Source organism: Antedon bifida, chromosome 1, assembly GCF_963402885.1.
Source record: "Antedon bifida chromosome 1, ecAntBifi1.1, whole genome shotgun sequence".
Lineage (NCBI taxonomy): Eukaryota > Metazoa > Echinodermata > Crinoidea > Comatulida > Antedonidae > Antedon > Antedon bifida.
The window spans coordinates 10430182-10456253 of NC_136226.1; the positions used below are offsets into that span (position 1 = coordinate 10430182).

General features: G+C 34.6%; 4 protein-coding genes across 6 annotated transcripts in view; 2 read left to right on the top strand and 2 right to left on the bottom strand.

Moving 5' to 3' along the window:
* Nucleotides 1-1636: 1636 nt before the first annotated feature.
* LOC144834620 (neuropeptides capa receptor-like) lies at nt 1637-2866 on the top strand. Its single transcript, XM_078689504.1, has one exon. The coding sequence runs from the start codon at nt 1637-1639 to the stop codon at nt 2720-2722; it is 1086 nt and encodes a 361-aa protein (XP_078545630.1). The 3' UTR covers nt 2723-2866.
* Nucleotides 2867-3503: 637 nt separating this feature from the next.
* The window catches only part of LOC144841609 (uncharacterized), a 98795-nt gene continuing 76226 nt past the window's right edge, over nt 3504-26072 (bottom strand). The window contains exons 2-5 of one of the 2 annotated variants that reach the window (XM_078698063.1): nt 7691-7806; nt 6792-7030; nt 5341-5419; nt 3504-4567 (exon numbers count right to left, since the gene is read on the bottom strand). In XM_078698063.1, the coding sequence (XP_078554189.1) occupies nt 4550-4567; nt 5341-5419; nt 6792-7030; nt 7691-7720 (366 nt within the window). In that variant the 5' untranslated portion in view covers nt 7721-7806 and the 3' untranslated portion in view covers nt 3504-4549. Of the gene's footprint in view, nt 4568-5340; nt 5420-6791; nt 7031-7690; nt 7853-26072 lie in introns of those variants that run through there. The other variant, XM_078698055.1, reaches the window with a different exon arrangement.
* LOC144841403 (uncharacterized) lies at nt 13457-21052 on the top strand. Of its 2 annotated transcripts, XM_078697738.1 has the most exons (11): nt 13457-13485; nt 14207-14500; nt 14935-15132; nt 15268-15426; nt 15633-16457; nt 16622-17515; nt 17810-18646; nt 18861-19649; nt 19886-19990; nt 20215-20231; nt 20356-21052. In XM_078697738.1, exons 2-11 carry the CDS (start codon nt 14221-14223, stop codon nt 20713-20715), a joined length of 4464 nt encoding a protein of 1487 aa, XP_078553864.1. In that variant the 5' UTR covers nt 13457-13485; nt 14207-14220; the 3' UTR covers nt 20716-21052. The 2 variants fall into 2 exon arrangements, with proteins under 2 accessions (XP_078553864.1, XP_078553856.1); XM_078697730.1 differs by having other exon boundaries at nt 14935-15426.
* LOC144841434 (vacuolar protein sorting-associated protein 16 homolog) overlaps nt 21330-26072 on the bottom strand; it is a 53512-nt gene continuing 48769 nt past the window's right edge. Inside the window, exon 22 of the mRNA XM_078697766.1 lies at nt 21330-21853. Within this exon, the coding sequence (XP_078553892.1) occupies nt 21694-21853 (160 nt within the window). The 3' untranslated portion in view covers nt 21330-21693. The remainder of the gene's footprint in view (nt 21854-26072) is intronic.

The window sequence follows — 26072 nt, forward strand, 5'->3', positions numbered from 1 at the left end:
GCGCACAGGTGTGGATGACACATATCACAACTTTCTACTCCCCTAAGGGTCCCTTCCTGTCGAGTGCTGCCACCATGGGGTGGTACATTTTTGGGAGGGGGGTCTATTGGGAATTTTTGAAAAAGTGATTTTATGTGCAGGCACGAATTCAGAGGGAACACGCTCATGGTTGTGTTCCCTGGATTTTCCAACCGGACATTTCCCACCGGTATTTTTCACCTGGACATTTTCCCCGCGTGATGTTTATCCCGTAGATTACGGTATGACATTGCACTACATTTGGCATGCACGTCTTAAAACTATACACAAAAATACATTTAATAGTTTTGATTATTGTTAAGAGGGGTGTAGAATTGTAGTTTTAATTGCTAACTTGTGGGGTTACTTTAGTTGTGTTGAAGTATGCCTATTGCGCAGTGTAATCAGGAAGTTGTAAAATAATTATTTTGTAATGTGTAATGGCCAATAATTATAGGTTTCCATGGGGATGTAAACAATAAATAGAATTGCCCGCAGCATCCAATTATTGACTACTTCGTGTGAAATTACGACTTAATAACAACAACAAAAAAGAAATAGAAGAATATAAATAACACAATTCTGTAATCAAGACGCATTCGCCGTTTGACAAGTAAGCCTTAAGATTGTTAAGCAAAACGTAAGTATCATCCTTGTTTGTTGGTTTCCTTTTTTTTTAAATTACAGTTTTATTAAACATGGTAACAAGCAATAACCAATTAATTTTGTTTTAAATGTAAAAACGAATGCAAATGTGGTTTTAAAAACATCAAAATCAATCATTTTATGTATATACAGTATAAGCAAATGATTTTTATTAACTACTTTTAACGTTGTAATAATATGAGATGAAAGTATGCTTTAAAAAATATATTTATAACAGAGTATGATAATAAAGGTGGGACAAAAAAAAAAGATATTAACAATTGCTCAGAACAACTTCGATAAACTTTAGGTATAAACTTCACGTCAGGTATAACCACGATGATGTTACCAAACTTAATGTTCCTCGTGTTAATTCATTTTCAAAGCTTGGTCCGAGTATGTGAAAAACCTCACTAACAATACGCAATTCACCATCTAATTTTTATATACTCTTAAAAACAAACCTTAAAAAAAAATAAATAATGTTCATCACCTGTTCTTGTAAAGCTCTTTGTAAAGGCGCTATAAAGATTATTAATAATGCTAATAATAAAATACAATATTATAAAAAAAAGTATTACTAAATAAAAAAGGTTTTATTAAATGATTAGAATAGATTGATATAGCCTATTATATTACCTCACCTAATATTCGAGGTTGTTATAAAGTTAAATGAAGTTGAATTATAATATACATAGTTATTACTTACTATAGAGTTTGGTAATAACTGATTTATTGACGATATTGCTAGATTTAGTATATTTTATTGTAACCACGTTTATTGTATTTTTCTATAGTTTACATGTTGGAATAAAGTTTCAGAAGCCATATATATTTCCCTCAGCTTCGGGAAATATAGTATTCCTAGAGCAAAATATAATTCCCTCGGGGATGTTAAATCTTTCACCTCTAACCAGGCAATATCTGTATAATATTATCCTCTGTTGACTTCTTTCTTTTAAATTAGAAAAATATGGAAAACGACAGCAGTTATTTCGAAGAAGACTGGGATGCAATGATTGAACCAATGTTGTATACAGACATTGAAAGGTATGTGATATACTGCATTCTGCCGATCATTGTCATCGTTGGAATTGTTGGCAACTTATCCACCGTCATCATCCTCAACACACATGCAAACATGCGTAACTCCCTCAATATTTATTTGACAAATCTTGCTATTGCCGATTGTCTGTTTCTAGTCGTCTCTTCAGTATTTGTATGGGTTGCCATAAGCCAAACACCATTGCATTTATACTACGATAACGGCGGGTATTCTGCGGAATACTGTAAGTTCAACACGTTCATAGTTGATTCCTTGTATATGGTATCGGCAACCTTGATACTGGCTATTTCTGTCGAGCGATTTTTAGCGATAACCAAGCCGTTGAAATATCGTTCGTACGTGTCCAAGAAGCGCACTGTGAAAATATGCGTCGCAATATGGATTGTCTCATTCGCGTACCAAATTCGAAATGTTGTAACAGCTGGAGCATATGAATATTCATTTCCTTGGCCTGATATGTGGAACGGTGTTCCGAACACTTCATCCTCTTGCATACTGTGCAGTTACGACTTTAGTGACGAAACATGCAAAATCTTGTACTATTTCAATGAAGCGGAGTACGTGTTATATTTAACATTTCTTACAATAATGATACCACTGTACGGTATGATAGGCTGCTCTCTTTTCAAACCTTGTTCAAAGAAAACGGAAATCGCCGCAGCGGCAAACCGCACCAACTACGAACGGAAAGCATTGACAACGGCTACAATCACGGTAGTTATATACGTTATTCTCACCGCTCCGCTAAATTGTATCTATATGTACGCTTTCAGAGGCGGTACAAATTCGGATCTCATTTCAAAGTTTTCGAGCGTCTTCAGGTACTTGGCGTTTGTTAATTCTTCGATAAATCCCATAATCTATAACACATCGAACGAAACGTACCGAAAGGCATTTCTCAAATTATATGGATTTTCTTCAGGAACGGCACCACAAAAAGCGAATGTCCAAAATCCTTCTCGGAAATATGTTTCAACGATTAGCACTTGTTGAAACAGCATGCTTACGAATACAGCTACGGCAGATCTGGCTACGGTAATCAGTTCCGTCAACGAACACTTAAAGCTCCCTTGATTCCATTGTCAGCTATGAATCTATGACGATACGAATTCGATTCTTCGACACAACTTTTAAACTTTGCAAACAGGTAAACTTGGTCAGATTGCTACTAAACATGCCGATATTTTCACGTCAACAATTAACATAAACGATATTCAAATCGTGTGCAAACACTCGACTGTTAACTTCGTTGTAGAACACTTTCTTTCAGAACACATATTTAAATTATAGCACTTCATGATTGGCACAAATTTACAAACTTTTTCAAATGTATCTCTACAGTTACGATATTAATAATATTATTAAAGATATTGTCACCCTGAAAAAAAAAACCGGGGTTTTTAAAAATTTGTTTGGTATTATGCTATTTTCATGTCGCAGTAGTTTAACTTTATAGGTGAAACCATTCTTTATTTCTACGGAAGTGAAACATTATTAAAACTACAAAATTTCCTATTCTTTATTGTTCATGTCTTTGGGGGACAATACACCTTTAATATAGATTTTACTATGTATACAATTGTATTGCTAACTAAATGCAAGTTATTTCCAGCTGTTATTATGAACGAATATGTATGATATACTGTAATGCTTACGATTCGCATTCTTCATCAAACTCCGCCCATTTATCGATTGATATTCAAACACACCAATTGAACTCTCAGTTATATATGAAAATATTTTTATTTAAATGTAGAAGTTTATGAGGCAGTCATTGCAATAGACAGTGTGTATTACCCAACACATTTATTTAGCAAAGTTGAATGTGACAAAACCTAGTTACTGCTGTAAAATAATGTTGACACGGATACACTCAATGCATCCAGAATGTAGAAAGAGAAATATAAGTAAGAACGTGAATGTAAAGCTTGGTTCCCACTAGAACGAACGTAAGGATTATATGCCGCAACGGAGCGAGTTGACCAATCACAAGTGACAGTTGGAATAATCTATCGCTTTTGATTGGTCAATTCGCTTACGTTACGACTTGCGTTGCGTCATAGTAAGCCAACGTGTATACGTGCTGTAATGTAAATATCTATTTATCTAACAGGCAGAAATCACATGAACGGAATTGATCATAAAAAATAAACAACCCATAGGCATTTTTACATTTTATATGACTACAATCAGTGTTCTGGGTAAAAACATATTAAACAATATAATGTTTTAATAATGTTAAACAGCAGTACAAAATGGATAATATAATATTTAATAACAATGCGTAAGAAGAAAGCAATATAGCGATGTCATGTTTTTGAAAATCATAACAATAAGTATTTGTGCGTTTTGTTTAGAGTAGGCTTTTTTTTCTAGTAAGTATTGGTCATATTACTGGAATCAAAACACAGTGTCTATTATGATACAATATTATAGCGTATAATATGATATTTTAATTATACATTATAGTAGTGTATTGTGCTTATTATTACTATTATGTACTCTTATCGACTAAAATATCTGGTATTTAATAATCAATTGACATTATGGGTTATAAACACGTTGTATGCTTTCAGTTTCGGGACTCCAAAATGAATAACTCATTTGTTTCTATTTATGGTATTGTAAATTTAATTATAGTTATTAAAGACGTATGTACAAACTGTGCTAATATATAATATTTATCTGTTAAAAAAATACCATGGATTTGAAATACCACAGCAGAAATATTCGCTTGAAACATGATGATCCAATGTGGAATGACAGAAACGGATCCAACGTTTACTTCATAGCCAAGTAAACATGTCATCCCCATTTGACTTATCCTTCTGTTATGCACTGCAAAAAATAAATAAATTTTAAAATTATAGCGGATTAATAATAACTCGATCATCAACCTCATAACGTTGCAAATACAATCATCATTATCACCAACGCCATACCGTATCGTTACAAATATATTATATTTGTCACAAATGCAATCATATTTGTCACCAACACCATATTGTCACCAACATCATATTGTCGCATACAATCATCATTCTGTTACCAATGTCATATCAGGAAAGAGTGCAATTCACTCTTCCCTGGCCATACCGTCACAAATATAATCATCACATTTGTCACCAACACCATATTGTCACAAACACCATTTTGTCACCAACATCATATTGTTACCAACATCATATTGTCACAAACAAGATCATCGTATTTACCACCAACCACAATAATTTGACACCAACACCATTTTGACACCAACACCATTTTGACACCAACACCATTTTGTCACCAACATCATATTGTCACAAACAAGATCATCGTATTTACCACCAACCACAATAATTTGACACCAACACCATTTTGACACCAACACCATTCTGACACCAACACCATTTTGTCACCAACACCATATCGTTACAAATACAATAATTTGTCACTAACACCATTTTGTCACCAACACCATATCGTCACAAATACAATCATATTTTTGTCACGGACACATTCACTACTGTCACCAATAACGTCATGATCGTCGTCACCAACCACTTCCAAGAACTTCACACCAACAAATAATGTTATCGATTTACTACAGTTGTATTCCTTTATCTTACCAATACGATCCACACAATCACCCAAGGCCAGAAAAACAAGGTTATGATGAGATGCAGGAGATGGTTGACTTGTGGCCTCCTACAAAAAAAAATAAAATAAACGAGATATTACTATATATATTACCTGATAGCACTATTCAGGAGACAACTCAGTTATGGGGTTCTACTGTAATATTATCTAAATAAAACAATGATTTAGGTATAGTAATGTATTTGAAATTAAAAGTAGCTGGTTCAAATCCTGCTAAACATCTTGGAAAACTATTACGATCTCGTTGACCTTAAGCTCGACGAATAAATTAATAATTTACATAATCTAATTATAACGCTTAACAGGTACCGGTATATTATATGCACTTTGAATATAAATGCAAACTATTATATTATATTACGTAGCCTATGTAAATACGTGAATCTTATATTTAACCTCTAAGCAGGCAATATCTGTATAATACAAAGCACAGAAGAAAACCAATTATTGGAGACACCTTCGGGACCTAACCAAGTGTAACCTTAATACGTGGGTCCCCTGAATAGATGTCGGTCGTTGTATTCCATGTATGGAGAGGTTCTATTATCAACTAACAAAATGAAAGTTGTATTGTAAAAGCGATTTCATTGAATATTATATTGTCTTAATTCAAACCTCACCAACCATGTTATCTAGATTGTTGTTCCGAACACGTATGCAAACTTAAACAATATTCAATATGTAAAAGGGATTTTTAGAAAGAATTTTAAGTAGTTGAACATTGAGGGAATGTTTAAATACTATATTAGTCACATACGTCTATACAGTATTAACAAATATTATCGTACGAACAGCTCATAATATAAATATCATATCAATCAATATGTATTTTTACGATAAAAGTAAAAACAATACTTATCGGTGATAACAAAATACCGTTCTTTCAATGCGGTAATTAAGACAGATACTTATACTGCGTATAGATGGATACAACAGGATCGTTCTCAGTATGGATATAGTGTATTACGTATATAGGATATGACAAAGTCATAATGATACTTTGCAAAATTGCTAGTGACAGCACGATAAGTACACTACAATCGTAAGATAATGGCTGCAATTCTAGTCTATGCTATTGATTTTTACGCTTTTAATCGATAATCGATAATCAAAACAAACTAAATCAATAGACCTACGTATATTGACAACATATTATAAACACAATTCAGAACGGCAGGCCTATACACAGAATACGAATATATAGCAATATATTTATATTATACCCGTATAATAAATGAAAGGCAGCCTACGGTTTACTGATACTGAAGACATTATGATGTTGATAAAGTATACCATATATCAGCATATTATATATAGGCCTAAACACTGTTCTTATTCTGTTTTACAATGCTTATTGTAGATTACATTGTAATTTCAATAATTTCATTTTTGATAATTGAATAAAATAAAGTCAACATACCTTTCATTAACAATTGTAGTGTGTACAACTGCTGGCTGTGGCTGGGTGGTTTGTACCACTGTTACCGCTGTCCCTTGAGGGGGATAACCCTGCTGAGGAGGGTAGCCTTGTTGTGGTGGGTAACCAGGTTGAGGGGCATATCCTGGTTGAGGGGCATATCCTGGTTGAGGGGCATAACCCTGTTGAGGTGGATATCCTGGTTGTGCTGGGGGGTACCCTTGTTGTGGTGCATATCCTTGCTGTGAAATAAAGATAATATATCATATAATGAATATAGTTAAAATTCTATTTATGGTCTACATCATGATTTCTTATTCCAATAAACGAATATTATTTGCATACAAATGCTCATTAAAATATAATGAATTGTACAGTAATCCGGTGACAAACGTACCAGGTCTATAATTAATAGGCTAAATTCTGTATTGACATTTATAAAAGTTCGGTATTTGTCCAAATATTGGATGTCCAAAAATAAAATAACTCCTTGGTAAGATGAAGCTCAAGTGAAAGTTCACCGACCGAGATCATTTTCCAACATCATGATCAACGTTAATATTATTACTGTCTGTCAACGATCGTGAATATTATTTGCATAAACAAACGTTCATTAAAATGCTTATTACTATGCATACCCCTGCATTATCTAAGGCAAACGCACTTTTTTAAATGCTGTACAGATTAGGACCATAAATAACTAATTCGGATCCCGATTCTTATACTCTCAAAATAGAGAAAGACATCTTACGCCCCGACCAGGAAACGCTTTCGAATTACTTGAGATTCACAACAAGCAACCATTCGTTCTGGTCAATTACCTGCTTCTAACGCTAACAAAAGTCAAGGTCAATATTGAAATCGAATAAAATAATAGCTTATCTAAAAATTGTAATACTTACCTGATTATACGGAGGTGGAGGAGCAGACATATTTGTTCTATTTACTGCACTTGTTATACTCTCCAAATATTTTCTAAAAAACTGAGTTTCAAATGCCAAAATATGTCCGTCTCAATTGCAGCTAAAACAGAACAAGTTAGTGAACACACTAACAACACACCTTCTACATTGAGTGCGCCCTCTACAACGTAACTTGCTGGCTCTTTCTCGATCCGGTATACTACTACATATACTCGATAAATAAAAGTGCATTCGCTAGTCTTTTACTCTTTGTAGGCAATAACTATTATATCAAATTTCTTTAAAATGAAACTTTATACACCTCATCTGCACACGGACGGTCACGGTAGGCTTCTCTACGACATTTACGCGATACAGTGTCATCATTGTCCACGTCATATTGATTTGAGCATCGCATTAAAGGTGGCACACTTTATTCAAACAAACCACCCAATACAACAATAATATAATATATACTAACAGCCATTCCATAAAAAAAGGTTTTACACTTAATACGAAACAGCGTGTAACCTTTTACGACAACCTCTCTAATTCATCGAGGGGTAAGCTGCTCGTCCGGTTTATCCAATTACCACTAAATAATTAGGCATTCTTGCAAAACTGTATTTTAAATCACACAAGTAACACATATATAACTGTAATAAAGAAATAAAAATTAACAATAAAGCGTTTCAAAATAAATGAAGTCAATGAAGTCTTTATTATTATATGAAAGTTTTTAAAAGATTTTACTGCAAATAATTTTTCAACAGAGAATTTCCCTTTTCCTGCTTTGCGTGCTTAATGTAATTTCACTCTTTCCTGGTTTCATACAAGGAAAGACTATGTAGTGTTATTACTCACTTATAATAACACCATGCCACTTTGGTTGCAAACAAATCTGTTTTTATTTAATATTTCTGAGAATGTATTTATTATAATGGTTTAAGAACTAAAGAGGAGAGCTATAAAATAAAAAAGTAGGCGAGCTTTGTGTTATCCGGCGCAATTGTAAAAATGGGTAATTTTAAGCTGAGGTGTTGAACAATAAATCGATTTTGATTGAATGTTTTAACAAATATTAAATAAAAGCAAACATGGTTGATTGCATGTTTATTGTAAGAGTTTTTGGAATCTAGGGACCAAATTAGTTACAAGCATCAAGGCAATGGACGCTTACGGTAACAAACACCAGTACTGAGTCAAAAAGGAAAAACAAACTAGTAAGTACAATTAGTTTTGTGTCTAAAAAATAGCATGGGCAATAAAAAAAATACATAGGCCTAAGAGGTACGAAGGTCCCTTAAGCAGACCATCACAGTGTGGTATATCAAACGGTTAAACTACCGGTAAGCAAAAGCTAAAGAGTTATATGTGTAATACAAAACATGTCAACAACGTTCATATGCAGGGGGGAGGAGGACCGACTGTACCAAAGGAGAGAAACCGGCTGTTCTCCTGTGATCCGCCTCCGCCAGATATGGTTCAATAATAAATAATAATTTATTAATATTTATTGACGCTACACCTTTACAACGATGACACACGTTCATGCATAGTGCGTTCTTAAAATAAATATATAGACAACAAGTAGATACAAAATCAAACCGATACATAATAACTAACCAATACAACCGACATGATCGCTGTCGTAAGGTATACAACAAATTAAGTAGCAATAACTAAAAATAACTGACAAACAAACACACTCTATACCGCAACAAGACAAAACATTTACAGACTATATGCGAGTTGTACAGTAGGCCTATTTGTAAGATCATTTCGTATTTTTCATAATCTTGATAGTCTATACGTTTTACAAAATTTGTTAAAACACATTGAAATATTATTGTTGAGTGAGAGTGTATCACTTCAATGTTTTTAAACTGAATAGCATTAATCATGTACTGTTAATTTCATTCACATCGACAAATTGGATTCTGTTGTATGCGAACAAGTGGTAGTAGTCTAGGACCTGGGTCAGATGTGTATGCATTATTTAATTTAGGAGAGAATATCTCTAACTGCTATAGGATAATTTGACCCCAACGAACAACATAGGATGTGTGCCAAATTCGCTATCCGGGGCGAACATGCCCAAAATCGGGGTCAAAGGTTAAAAATATATGGTTCATATATCTCGACAACCACTTGTACAGATTTGCTTTTGGTGTCAAATTGTTCAGAATATACATATTTATATTCGGTCTAACACAACTTTTAGCGAAAAAATGACCGGAAATGCATTGTACTGACCTTTGACCCAAAAATGACCAAAAAACACATTTTCGGGAAGTCGACGTGGCTTAAATATATACATTCCTTTGCAACAGGTGCGTACTCAAACATTAACAAAACAAAGGAAAGAAAACGAGGCCAAAGAGGAGGCGTTAGAGTTCGATTTAAGACATTAAAGCATAAAACTCCATTTCCAGCAGTTTTTTGGTAATGTACAGATAAGAAACAAAATAGATGAACTATAAGAGCGAACGTAAAGTTCCTAACGGTTTTTCACGAGTCGAGCATGATTTGTTTGTCAGAAACATATGGCTGAGGGATAATGATCCAGATTCCTCATTGATCTTGACGATTACACATTGATTAGATGGGATAGAAATGAAAATTCAGGTAAAAACAAAGGAGGTGGCGTTTGTGCCATGTAAGTGAAAAATATTGCATTTTACCTCCCAAGGGAGATACATCAAGTGAAGGTATTTGTGGTCTATATCCCACCATCAGCAGACATTAATATAGCAGCAAGCACAGTAGGCCTATATGATCTCATTTCTGAAGCAGAAAATAATTCGCCTGAAGCAGCTAAATTCATCATGGGGGATTTCAACTCATGTTCATTAAAAGAATACCTACCTACATACCAGCAATATGTTGATTGTCCAACTCGCAACAATACGTGTATCGACCTTTGTTATGGAAATGTTGATGGTGCATACAAGTGTAAAGCTATGGCGGGTCTTGGCAAATCTGACCACAATATGATCAGCCTCATTCCAATATATAAAACCCGTCTTCGTGATAAACCCTCAAAGAAAATAAAGGTAAACGTTGGACTGAGGATGCCAACCAGACGCATAAAAGGTGTTTTGAATGCACAACTGGGATGTATTAACGGAAAATGCAGAAAATTTGAGCGAAGCGACCCTCGTTGTATCCGAATACGTAAGATTCTGTGAGGAAATGATAATACCTGTATCAAGAATTAAAAGTTTTTTTCTAATAATAAACCTTGGGTGTCTAAAGAACTCCTTATAATGAGAAAATAAAATGTTTTTATGACTGAGAGAAAGAGAAGCGGAAAGATGCAGAAACAAATCAAGCGGAAAATTTCTGAATGCAAAAAGGAATATAAAAATAGAATTGAAAGGTCCTTCCGAAATCGTGAGGTTTGGCAAGGTATGCAGAATATTACTGGTAAAAAACCGAAGGCAAAGGGTGTTGTTGAGAATGAAAAGAAATATGCAAATGATTTAAATGCCTTCTACAACAGATTTGATAAAGTGGACGTTCGCTTGAACATGAGGGAAACAACGCGTTGGTTTGAACTACCGGTACCCCCAGAAAATGTTTAAATCACTGTCGGACGAAGTGAACTTATTATTTGAAAAACTTAACCCACGTAAGGCAAAAGGTCCCGATAATATTAGTTGTAAGACTCTTAAAATGTGTGCCGATCAGTTGGCCATTCCTTTGTAAACTTTTTCAAAGAAAAAAATGTTAAAAGTAAGCTAGTTGCATCAGTGGAGAATCTGCTAGATACAAATCAATTTGCATATTCTCCAAACAGGTGTGTTGAGGATGCAGTGCTTCTGCTCCTTATAATGTTTCTGAGCACTCAGAGAAAAAAGGTTGCTTTGCGAGAATTCTTTTTGTTGATTTCTCAAGTGCATTCAATAACAAGCTTATCAATTTAGAGGTTAACCCACTGATTATAAAATGGTTATACTTAATTTTTTTTAAAGATAGAGAACAGCGCGTTAAGCTAAATTACACGTTGTCCTCGTTTTAAAGGTTGTGTTGTCACCTTTATTGTATACAATATACACAAATGATTGTAAGTCAAATAATACAAAAACTGATATTATTAAATATGCAGACGATACTGCTCTGATTGGTTATCTGGATTCAAAAGATGATTCAATGACAGGCTTCTTAGACAGTATTAATATTTTTCACGAATGGTGTAAAGATAATTTTTTAGATCTAAATATTAATAAAACTAAAGAGATGGTTTTTGATTTTCGGAAGAAGATAAATTACCTTCCCAAGATCAAAATCAATGGTGAGACCATTTCGGAAGTTAAAACTTACAAATATTTAGGGGTTGAAATTGATAATAAACTTGAACTAAATACATTACATACATAAATTACAAAAACGTCTCTTCTTTCTACGCAAATTAAACTCTTTTAAAATTGACCGTACTATTTTACAACTTTTTTATACTTCTATCTTAAACAGTGTACTTAGTTTTTGCTAAAATTGAAAATTATTTTGAAAGACCACGCTCACCCTCTGCACTATAAATTTAACAAAAGTCAACGTAGTGACAGACTCCTTCAAAGAAAAATTAAAACAAATAGATATGGCAATTCATTCGTCCCTGCTGCAATACGGTTTTATAATGAATGACATGCGCTAGTTTTATTTATTAGTAGTATTTTAATCGACATTTTAGGATTTTACATTCATATTTTGTATGGCTTTTTATCGTAATTTATATATTTTATGTACTGTATCCATTTTATATTTGTATGTACTGTATTTTGAAAAGGCCAACAGAGTTTCCCCATGGGGATAATAAAGTTTTAATTGAATTGAATTGAATTATGTTGTATTTTTTTATATCTAGGCTCAGGGTAGTCTAGATAATAGTGTAGACCAGTAAAAAGATCACAATACTATGTGTAATGTGTTCTACACTACCACTTGTTAGCATACAGAACAATACAATACAATCTTACAATTCTTTCTAAATTTAGTTTATCAAAAATTCCAACATAGCTAAAGTATTATTTTTGTAAGCAGCCATTCAGGCACATTAAACAAGAAGACGAATGCTGTAAATGAATTAGGCATACAGTATCATAATAGGTAAGCATATCACAATTGTTGTAAAATTTTAATAATTTATCTGTTTAGGAAAGTGTTAGTATCGCATGCTAATGATGTGAGTTAATAAATAAATGAAGCAAAAGAAAAACAAAATAGTAAGTACAATTAGTTTTGTGTCAAAAAAACTAGCATCGGCAATAAAAAATACATAGACCCAAGAGGTACAAAGATCCCTCAAGCAGACCATCACTGCTGGTGCACTATATCAAACTGTTAAACTAAGCAAAAACTAAAGACTGTATGTTACAAAACATGTCAACAACAGAGATAACACTCATGCAGGGAAGTATCCAGGTTCCGGTGGGGAGGGGAAATGGTTGTGTAAAAAGGGAAAAAGAAACCGAATGTTCCCCTTGTGATCCGCCTCCGCCGGATATGGTGTTCAGTGTTTTAAACTGAATAGCATTAATCATGTATGTACACTGTTGTTTGCGAACAAGTTGCAGTGTACCAGAGTGTAAACAGATTACAATACTATGTGTTCTACACTACCACTTGTTAGTATATACAGTTCAATACAATCCAATCTTACAAATTCTAAATATAGTTTTTCAAAAATTCCAACATTTCAAAAGATAGGCCTAACAGTATTATTCTTTGAAATCAGCCATTCAGGCATATTGAACTGGAAGAGAATGCTGTACTGAATTAGGCATACAGAATAGGTAAGCATATTACAATTGTTCGTTAGTAAAATTCAGTTTAGGAAAGTGTTAGTACCGCGATGCTAATGTTGTGCTAGTCGTGAACGATTCTACACATTGACAACAATTAGCCCATCGATATGTGCATAATAATTATAGGCCTAGCGATACAACAGCATATGCCTTTGTTACTTCTAAACATCTTAAATGAAATGTAAATAGTTCACGTCTCCAGTACACTTTCAATGCTACCGTGTGTGTGTTATAGCTATTTTATTTTCTATTTTAAACGTTTCTGATCAACGAAATATATGAAAACATAGTACAGGTCTGGTGGTAAGATATTGAAGGCCTATGATTTGTTTCACAATGCATTATACCGGGCACTAATTTAGAGTATGTAAACATTTTATCAACCAATCAGACAAATGATACAGTAAGTAAACATTTGTTTTAATGTGAACATTAACCTATACATTTTCTATATTCTACGTACGCTACGTGATATATGCAATTAGGTTTACTTGCTAAGAGTTGCTAAACCTTCCACTTTCCAAAGGAAAACATAATCAGCATCAACTATGAAGGGATTTCAACCGTCTCTAAAATATAGCTAGCAACATTCATGTTCGTTATAAATGGCAAACTTAGGTCAATATTTGACATCAAATGGTCGAGGCGAAAACTCATGACACATGGTACTGCTTACTTTTCAATAAGCTTACGTTTTGCTTATTCTTAGGAGATTACGCAAAGATGTCTAGTCGTAAGAAGAAGAAACAAGAACTTGAACGCTTCAAATCCGAACTAAAGTTACGCGACTTACGCGATGACGTCATTGAAATCTTAATTAACGAAGGATTCAGTCGTTTGTCCGATTTACGAGGTTTGGAAGTGGAAGACTTGGATAAAATACAAAATCTTCAACTGGCACATTATGTGATTCTGAAAACAAAAATTAAAGAGAAATGGAGTAAGGTGTATGACATGGAGAGCAGCAGTGATGGTGAGAGCACAGTAGAAGAACATATTGAAGGTAAAAGTCAAACCTGGAAAGACGTAATTTATTAAAACGATGTTATTTCATTCAGATATTAAAGTGTTTTAAATGATTTTATAAGGATTACAGGAAAAAGGATGCAACATTTGCTAAGAGTTACCAAAGAAAAACACTGAAAAAAAATTAGCATACTGTACTAATACTGTACAAACCCACTATTAACAGCCTATCCTATAAATGTATTCAGTATACCGTATCGGCTTACATAAAAAAAATATTCTACTAAATCACAAATATTTTTCTGAAAGAATGCATTGTCCTGCTATGTGGATATTTGCATATATATTATTTTTAACGTAATTAGGCCTACTGTTACAAATGTTTTAAATATTCGAACGTTCCTAGATTAGAGGTAGAGATGTATGTATTATTTAATTCAATAATTACAACTTATTATCTGCATTGAACAGAAAAATATGAACCGGAATTGGAATCCAGAAAAAGGCAGAAGAAGCACAAAAAAAAATCTTCGAAAGGAGGTCTCGATAGTGGTACTTCAAGCTCTCAAACGGAAGATCACAAAGCTTTGGGTCAACGAACAGGGGTCAAGAGTAAAGCTTCAACTCAAACCAAACCCAACAAACCCGACAAAACTTCGGATATAGAGAGTGGCCAAAATACACAAGATAACACTCGCGCCCAAAAACCACAAAGTACTGGGGCTGGTGAAAAAACAGAAATGAAGAGTGATTTTAACAAAAGTAAACCCAAGGAAGACAAACATGACAAAACGTCGGATATAGAGAGTAACCAAAATACACAAGATAACACTTACGCCCCAAAACCCCAGAGTAATCGGGCTGGTGAAAAAACAGAACGAATGAAGAGTGATTTTAACACAAGTAAACCCAAGGACGACAAACATGAAAAACCGTCGACAGAACACGTTTCAGATATTGAAGGTATGATTTTCACAATACTAAGTTTGTGCCCATTTTAACCATGATTAGTCGCCGAATAATCTTATTAATTTTATATTACATTAGTAACTGTTAGTCAAATTTTCTTTTTTAAATACTCTTCGCAAACAAAATCCAATTATTAAATACCGTAAATATAGAAATAATCATTAATATGGTGTTGTGCTTAACTATGTTTGTACCCACAGACGTTGAACAGTCGAACGACTTGATAGAACACTTCAATTGCAATTTAGCTAAAAAGTTTTTCAAACAGAAGCGATATGATAAAATGGAAGAAGTGTTGGTTAAAGTGGATAGGCAGACGAAATCAGCATACGGTAGAGGAAGATTCGCCACAAAGATATCACAGGGGTGTAATGATTTTGCTGAGTTACATGACTGCATTAACCATCAGATGACAGATGTCAAAGTTTTGCATGAACTGGCATGTGCGCAGTTCTTTTCACTTGCAGAGTCTCACAGAGAGATATTGAAAGAGATGGACATGGAAACAGAATGTACTATCTTTACTGAATGGGCTAATCGCTTAGAAGTGATATTCATGGAGAATTCGCCTCTTGAATACGGTTCACTTGAATGGAAAACTGTGATTTCCAAAACAGAGGAAGTGGAAAGGTTTTTTTCATCTCTTCCAATTCCAGCAAGAAATGTCTCAAAATCATACATTCTGTTAATGTTGCAATTTATTTGCCGTATGTGGCTGTATCGAAATCATCTTATTCCAGAAGATCAATATGGTCTGCTTTTAGTCGCTACATTCGCTCTTCCGCTGTGTGAATCTGAGCTTGTGACGTCAAAATATTTTTGCGCTGTAAAGCATGACATGTACGTGCACGCTGCAATAACCATCGGGTGTAATATCTCTAATTTGCGGCTAGCTGTTAAAGATTGGTATGATGAATTTTATAGGTTCACAAAAAGATGTGAGCAACTCTACGACGAAGGGCTAAAAATGAACAAGGATATTAGATCTGAGGATGATACTAGAAACTTGGACAAGTTTACTTCCTGTATGTATAGCTTTATTTGAAAATTATATCTTAATAACAGGCCTATAGTGTTTTTTATCGTTTGTACAGCTCAGACACCACATTACATGTTTACAGCATTATTCTCTTTATTATACTTTTTTTTATCGAAATTAATTTGTTTTTTTAAACATTTATTTTTAAAGTGGTGCAATCACGACTGAAGACAGCTGATCTGCATTTTGACATATGCCAAGATGACTACATACCAGACGGGACCACAGACGAGCACCATAGACTGACTGAGCAAAATATAACCAATATTTTGAGTCATTGGAATGACAAAAGCTATAAAGCCTTCTGCCAGTCTATCACTGACGCCGAAAATCAACTTAAAGATACTGGTTTTAGGCTACAAGTTGGTAGTTGGTTATCTCCTAGATACAAGGACGCATGTAATGTTTTAAATGGTTCTTATAAACAACTTGATAGTTCACAGTCTCTCCTTGACAATCTGCGTGACTATCTCATGGAACTCGTAGTTGACTGCAGGCGACTTCTGAAAGATTTGAAGATCTACAGCAATGATTCAATGACAGACTGGGTTGAAGTTTTCTCTCGATTTTGTTCCGCTGATGATTGTGTATTTGGATCTCCTGAATGGCATGCAGTATTGGATAGAGCTAAAACAACAGTAGAAAATATGCCACGAGGAGCAAATATTATCGGACGAACAATTACACAATTGTATGTTCAACTTTTCGTAGAGTTAATGAAGAAGGCATTTCTAACATATCAGCAAATAACGCCTAAAGACCGACTTGGCCATGTTCGTTTGGCTTTAATCAACATGACAATGGTAAAAAGTCCTCTTCTGTCCAGTAAATGGTACGCAAGCATGCGATTTAATGTATACTTGTGTGGGCTAAGAAGCATAGCATCATGTTTACTAGAAGCTGAGAAGCCTAATAAGGATACGTTCTATCAAGAATACAAAAACGTAAAAGAAAACATTGACAGTTTAATTGTAGAAAGTCGAAAATTCAAATTGCCGTTTGCCTCAAAGGAAGACTTGGAAAAGTTTAGAGCTCTCCATAAAGGTAAATACAACAATATATAAATTATAAACAAAACTATTCGAAATAATAATGTTATTATTTGTCGTTTTACTATAGTAAGCTATACCATTTAGTGGTCTCTACGTATATACATTACATACAATGCAACACACAAAATATGTCATTAACATATCTGTAATACTGTTTTTATACCTATCGCCTTTTCCCTGAAAAGTTGAATAATAACGATAATTCTATTCAATTTAAAATTGATTTAAATTTCATTTAAAAACAATTCACTTAAAACAGGCTCTAACACTTTTATGTCTTTCAAAGACGTCAAGCAAAACATGACTGGTAGGTCACATTCTCGAAGCAAAGTGATTGCATCTGATCCTGATGTATCACGACTGATTGAAACGGCAGTCGCTAAATATCAACAAAGGGACTACGATCAGATGACCAAACATCTAGATGATGCTGAAAAGAAAGATGGATCATGTGATGTGCGATTGGCATTTGCTGGAAATATTTCTACTGAATTCCATCTTGTTGTCACTTTCAGCAATAATATACCCGAGGATAGTGGACTTTCGACTGTCGAGGAAACTACTCAGAAATATTTGCTTTATTTGGCAAATGATCACCAAAATGTAATGAAATGTATGAACGAACGCCTAAGTAAGGATATGAAGACATTAACGGCTGACTTGTTCACGCTACCAAATGTTATGCCAGGTACTCATTCGTGGATACAACTGGAACGAAATGCCAAAAAGATGGTTCAGTATTTTGAAAGTTTAACCAAAAATGGGCAATCGGTCACTAAATGCTACATACTGCTTTTTCTGACAGTCATACATAATTTTATCGCCACACGTAACAGACTTCGTAGACCAGAGCATTTTAGACTGCTACCTTTCATATTGCCTTGCAGACTTATTTGCGAAAGTAAATTACTAGAGTCAAATGCGTGGATAAAAACCAAATTTGAAGTTTATGAGGTAGTAGTACTGACAACAGGTGCAGCACTTGGAACTGGGCAAATTCCATGTGATCTGCGTTATCCAGATTACTGGAAAATGTATGATGAACTCGTAGAAAGAGGGAAACAGTGTGGAATTGAACTAATTAATGCTAACAAGCAGGACCACATGGACAGAATGCGCCGGGGTAAGAAAGTAAAATATTTCTTCCGGTACCGTATAAATGTATTCTAAAAATGTATTAACATACATGTGTAGGCCTATTCATTTGTATTAGGACGTAGAAAACACGGTACTTGTCTAAAAAAAGTTTCGCCCTCCTGAAAGAATTACTGTAACTTTCCTTTAAAAATTTGACATACAAAAGCTTAGTTTTCACTCATTTACTAATTTCGTTTTAGATGGATTAAATCTTTGCAATGGCACAGAAGACAGAATGTGTATCACAGCAGCATTATTGTACCATAGAGCTGGTTGTTATAAAGGACTGATGCTGATATTAAATGCTGCTAATCAAACTCGCTCAGTCCAAAATATTAGGATGAACTTTACCATGCGCGTGTCACATACATTTGAGAAATGTGTTGACTATCACAACAAAATCTCCGATGCAAACACGTATGAAGAACTTGTTGAGAAATCGTATCACTACTTATCCACCGCCGCCAAAGATTTTTTGAAGGTCGTTGAGAATATGGGTGAAACAACTTCCAACGACCTAGTATGTTGGGTAGACGAAGTCTTTCAAGCAAGAAATGGAAAACCCGAATTATATCCCGTATTGGAAATAGACTCCGTAACCGAGAAATGCAATATGGCATCCGTGTCTATACAACGTATGAGTGAAGAAGCTAGATGTATCGCACAGACATATTTAGAATTCTTCATGAGTTTTATCATGAACTTCGTCACAAGACGATATCAATTGCATGTTAAGAATGTTTACAAGGGTGGATTGAAAATGACACTGGCGGTTATCATGCTGTGTAAAGATGTACTGGTGACGTCTAACTTTTCCGTCAAACAAAAACAGGACACATACAGTGTAGCAGCAGCATATATGACAGAACTCAGCGAGGACGATGTTTGGACAGACAAAATGGAATTTGTTGTAAGTGAACTTCATAACCTAAAACTACAGCGTAAACAGTTTGATGAAATATGCAGAAAGAGGGAAAAACAAAAGAACGGTAAATATCAGTTGACGTTTTTGGGGTGTTGGAGAGGATAATTTGATCATAGTATTTATTTTATAAAATTCCATGCAACTTGATGATTACTATTACTGAGATAAATAATCTACAACATGCTTTTATGCGATAAATATTATAGAATCATATGATTAAAATTCATACAAAACAAACGTCTATGCAACAATTTGTCAATTTGATATCCATACTGATATGCTTTATTTTTATACTGTAAGTGTGGCCTAACAATGAAAGACAAACTGAACAAAGCAAAACACAGGATCAGACACCATGTGGACGGAATACAGAGATTGTTGCCCTATATCAAATGACAAGATTTAGTAAGTGAAATGCATGTATTAAAAATTATTGATTTTAGTCATTTTTGCCACCAAAGCTTGTTGTTAACGTTGCTTTCACGAAATTAATTATTTCCTCCATGGTTAAACGTACACTAGTTATGGTTTTTGGAAAAAAAAATTAAGTTACTAAGAGAATGTAATTACTAAATACACAGTGACTATTGTTTCTCAGTGTCACTAACATTTTGTTTTCCTCGTTTCAGGTGATTACCAGGCTGATGTAAGATACTTACTTGTTTACCCATAATAGTAGGCCTTTATATAATATAGTATGTTATACATAGATCTATAGATATTTGCCGTGATATTGCATACATGACCATAATTATGACTTGTTATTACAGGATATTATGAAAAAAGAAATATTGTTGGGAAAAAAAATAAAATACGAGTACGAACACATTCTCAGTTGGGACATCTTTACTAGAGTATGCATACACTTAGGCCTAAACACCACTCGTGAACTTTTACAAGATTGGAGAGCACTAGCTGAAGCGATGGAAGTACAAGCTGAGACAATTGAATTGTGGTATCAAAGTAAAGATAACCCTACACAACTACTGCTCGTGAATTTCTTTAATCAAAATAAAGGTAAACCACGGGAAGATATATTGCAGGAACTCGTCGATACGTTAAAGACATGCAAACTTGGCCGTGCTGCTGAATTAGTTGAGCAAGATATTCATAGGCCTTTTACAAACTAGAGAGATCTATTACACATCGCAATGACAAAAAACTGGTCATAAACGAAACAGAGTAATGTAATTACAATTTAATTTCCTTATACAAATGTATATGAATAACTACTATATCAATTTTAGAGTAATTTTTTTATTAGTAGTAAAGTGTTAAATTGGTTTCATTGTGTCATTTCGAATGCACAATGCAAACTAATTCAATAAATTACATAACAATCATAAATGATTAAATCAAACAACAAATGTAATATCTCACATAAAAGGCAAGATACAATATTTGTTATACTGTTATTAAAGGTTGGTACATATAGTGACTACATTATTATTAGTATCGAATAAATTTTACAAACAGGATTGGCCATTTTTTGTATAACATTAAAAGATCAGCATATAAGTTTGTTTTAATTAGCTTTTTAATGGACCAGAAGAAACTATGATCTTTGTATGTATGGTGTGTGACAGTAATAGTGTATTTACATGTAGGATCTATATATGGTATATTTACTGTAAAGCGAATACAGGTAACAGCATCAGTATAGGACAAATTTATAATACTGCAAATATTTGATGTTGCTCATTAGGTCAAAGTTTACAATAACTGTACAGATAAATATGATGTTCTTATTTCCTAATATCCTAATTTGCCACGAAAGAAATTGGCCTCATGGTTATAAATGGCAATACAGTATTACTATTACCGTATTATTAAATGTATCATTGATAATTGTTTTAATAGAGATATAGAATCCATTTTCATGTACTTAAGTACTACACTAAGAAAGAACTTTTGTCTATTGTATTAGTGTAGGCCATATAACTTACATCTTTTAATAAATTCATTAAATGAATCAGATCATGTACTTGGCAGGTACCATGTTACCATTAGGTGCAAAAGATAGAAAATAGACAAGCTAAATGCCAACATTTAAAGGATTAAGCTATAATTGTACATTTAGATGTAAAATTAAAATAGTAACTACTTCATCATCCCATATTTGTGTTCTTATTTTTTCCCAATTGTGATTTCATTGTGCCTATTTTAGCAGCAAGTTGTTTATTTTGAACACCACATTTCATAAGCACCAAATTTAGATCATCCTCACTTTTTATCTGGAAGGCAGCTTCAGCAGCCTGCTCCAAAACACTGAAAAATAAGACGACGATGATAATTTCTGTTAAAAGTCTAATTGTACTTGTTTTTACTAGGTCATCTATCGAATTAATAAAATATTAAAAAAATATTGACTGCTAATTGACATGCTAAGAAAGTTAGTTAAACAAACTAAATGAAGAAACAAGAAACAAATCATAAACATAGATGTAGACTGGGTTTACAGTCTGTAGTGATTATTCCCTACAGATAAACACTAAGTCTAGTCTGTTTATGAAATCTGATCTGTGACTAGCCTTTAAGTGAACAACTACTGATGAACATTTAATTAGCAACGGCCTGAACATTGGACTCATCAATATTGATAATGATACGCCCTGGTCGTCGTCACAACATTTTAAAATGTTACATGTTGTAGTGATGGCTTTTTAAAAGAAAATAAAGCGTGTCAAAATAAAGTCCGTGTCTAATATTGTTATTATTGAGTTTTGAAAGTTTTTATAAGATGTTGCTGCAGGGTGAATCACCCTTTTCTGAATTTATTAGTAACGGTTTTATGAATTTTAAGACTATAGGCCCTATAATGGCTGACGGGTTCAGAACTAAAAGGAGGGCTATAAAAATAGGCGAGTCCAGTACAGTATTATCAACGAGGCACAAGTTGTAAAAATGGGTTTTGAAATAAATACATAAGTGATAATATAAAAGCAAGCATGGTTGATTGCATGTTTATTGTAAGAATGTTTTGTAATCTAGGTACGAAGTGATTAGCGCATCAAGGCAAGGGACGCTTAATATTAAAAGGCCAATTTAGACAGACGAGCGGAAAACCGCGTAGCTTGTCCCACGTAGAATCTGTATCCTATCCTGAGCGGAAACCGCCCGTCCGCTTCGCGTTGTGACGTGTGTAAAGTGGTCTTAAGGAATAACATAGATTCTAGATTGTTATAAAAAAAAATACATAGGCCTAAGAGGTACGAAGGTCCCTCAAGCAGACCATCACTTTGCACTATATCAAACTGTTAAACGAAGCAAAAGCTAAAGACTGTATGTGTAATGCAAAACATGTCAACAACAGAGATAACACATTCATGCAGGGAAGGTTAGTCGGTTGGGGAAGGGAACCGGCTGTGCAAAAGAGATAGGGAAACCTACTGTTCCCCTTGTGATCAGATATGATGTTCAATCGCAATGTAAGATCACAATACTGTGTATAATGTGTTCTACACTACCACTTCAAATTCTAAATTTAGTTTATCGAAAATTCCAACCTATCAACAGCTACAGCATTATTCTTTGAAAGCAGTCATCCAGGCACATTGAACTGGAAGAGGAATGCTGTACTGAATTAGGTATACAGAATAGGTACAATTGAAATCCTACAAAAATAATGCTCGTGAATAAAGATAAACAACGATAAGAAATATTGCATGAACTCGTCAATACGTTAAAGACATGCAAACTTGGCCGTGCTGCTGAATTAGTTGAGAAGGATATTTAAAGGAATTTTAAAAACTAGAGATATTGCAGATACATCACAATAAATTGTATAAATATCATGCTCTAGAAATGTATCAATTAGGAGTTAGTTTCCTGACCAGTAAGTAAAGAGTAAATCTACTGCAAACAAACATAATTATATTAAACAATTGCAGTACTGTAAACAGTATAGCCCAATTGTATATACTTTCCTTTAGTAATCAACCCATTATTTGCAACACATGCATGCTACGAAATACAATGCATATTATTAGGCTTAGCGTTCTTAAATTGCAGTTCAATACTGCAACATTATGTCAGTAATTATTGTGATGAAGTAAAATGTTGCCTTACTATCTTTTAATGTAAAAATAAAGACAAGAGTGTATTCGATTTTATTTCATATACGTTCGCTGCTGTAAACTGAGATCCCGACGCGCACGCGCACCCTCATATCGGCGCCATCGTTTGGAGACGGCGTGCACCCGAACGATCATGGAACAAAAATCACTTGCAATACAAGAAGATGTGCTGGAGATTTCTGCTGGAAATGTAACATTTGCAGCTACAACTCCACTTGTACAGCATACGGTGGCTAAGCCCACCAAAAAGGCCAGGAAGGCGGGGTCTAGCTGTACTATTACTAGGCCTCCTAAAGAAGGTAATACGCATAGCAACAGCGATGCCGTTGCTATCGCCGGGCCATCATGCACTAACGTGCTGCAGCCTAATCAACAGGTCGGAGTAGGCCTGAACTATGAGGCTAGGGTTGAAAACCTTGAGCGGTTGGTTGAGCAGCACGTTAAAGAGACGAAGGCTGCTCAACAAATAAATGAGTCAACGCACGACCTTTTATCTCAGTTGATGACACAAATGTCATCACAATGTCACAACAATGAATATGATGACAGTAGCTCGGTGGTTAGCCTCACGAGTAACATTTACGATAGGCATCATCAGTACGAACGTGATGTGTCTGACCTGGAGGAGGGGGGAGTAACAGGTACACAACTATCCAAGAAGGATGAAAATCCTGAGCGGCCAGCCACTAATAGTAATAGTAAGGTCAAAGGCCCCTTCCTCCGGGTTTTGCAGCAAGATTTGCTGTTTCTAACGAATTGGCACCAGCAGTCAGCCAAGAGTTGGCTGACACGCTAACATACTTATTGCACTCGCATATGAGTGAGAGTGTAATGACCGAGCTGATCAAAAGCTATCCTATACCGGAAAATCTAGAGGCCCTAATGGTGCCAAAGGTCAATCCAACTATTTGGGATTCCATTACACCAAGGGCACGGTCTAACGATCTAAAATTTCAAAAGGTACAAAAACCTTTGATAAAGGGAATTACCGCCCTTGCTAAATTAGTTGATGGAAATGAGTCATCGGAGATAGCACAGGACACAATCGGCCTACTTGCCAATGCGAACTTCGAGTTACTTGCACTTCGTAAGGAGATGTTGAAACCGGAAATAAATGCCAAATATACTCATTTATGTAAACCCGGCGACACAAATGGTCAACAAACAACTACAACCAGACCAAATTTTATCAGGGGAAAAAGGACCTAAAACAACAGCCGAAGAGGTATGAGTCGATTGATAATATAAGTATTTCTCCTAACAATAAGGTTAACAAACATAATAACCTTGACATAGTAGGAGGTCGACTCAGGTCATATATACATAGGTGGAAAAAATATACTTCGGATCCATACATCCTAAATGCGGTTTCAGGATATAAAATAGAGTTTGATAAAGCCATACCCTACCACCTAAAAGGAAAAATACCTCATCCATACAAACTCAGCAACATGGATATGGAGGCTATTGATGATCAAATAGTTAAATTGATATCAAAAGGGGTGGTCAAACCAGCCATGTATGAACATGACCAGTTTGTATCAAATATTTTTACAAGGCCAAAGAAAGATGGAGGGTTCAGAATGATATTAGACCTCTCTAAATTAAATGAATATGTGACATACAAACATTTCAAAATGGAAATGTTTGGAAATGCATTGACACTAATTTCACCAGGTGTATATATGACGTCAGTCGACCTCAAAGATGCATATTTTACTGTACCCATAGCAGAGTCGGACACTAAATATTTAAAATTTGTTTGGAAAGACAACCTGTATAAGTTTGTCGCATTGCCTAATGGGCTTAGCTCAGGGCCTAGACTTTTCACGAAATTATTGAAGCCCCCAATTGCGTTTTTGCGCATCAGAGGGCATATTCTGTTGGTTTACATTGATGACATTTTGTGTATAAACCAGTCAGAAGACTTGGCCGGCGGTACCGCCAGGGAAACTAGTGAACTTCTAGCCTCATTGGGTTTTATCATTAATAGAGAAAAATCAGTAATGAATCCTACGCAGATCATAACCTTCTTGGGATTTGAAATAAATTCTATAAGTATGACGGTTTCCCTTCCATATCACAAGAAGGAGGAAATTAGAGTTCAAAGTAAACACATACTTACATTAAGTCATACTACCATTAAGGAAGTTGCGCAATTTTTAGGCAAAATTATAGCAACACTACCTGCTGTAGAGTATGGAAAGCTTCATTATAGAGCACTAGAGAAGGAGAAAATACTAGCTCTAAAAATAAATAAAGGCCATTACGATAGGCCTATTAGTATTTCCGTCAATGGACGGGACGATATTCTTTGGTGGCAAAATAATGTCAAAGACGCATATAAATTGATATATCATGGGTACCCCGACCTAACAATTGAGACAGACGCTAGTGGTCTAGGCTGGGGT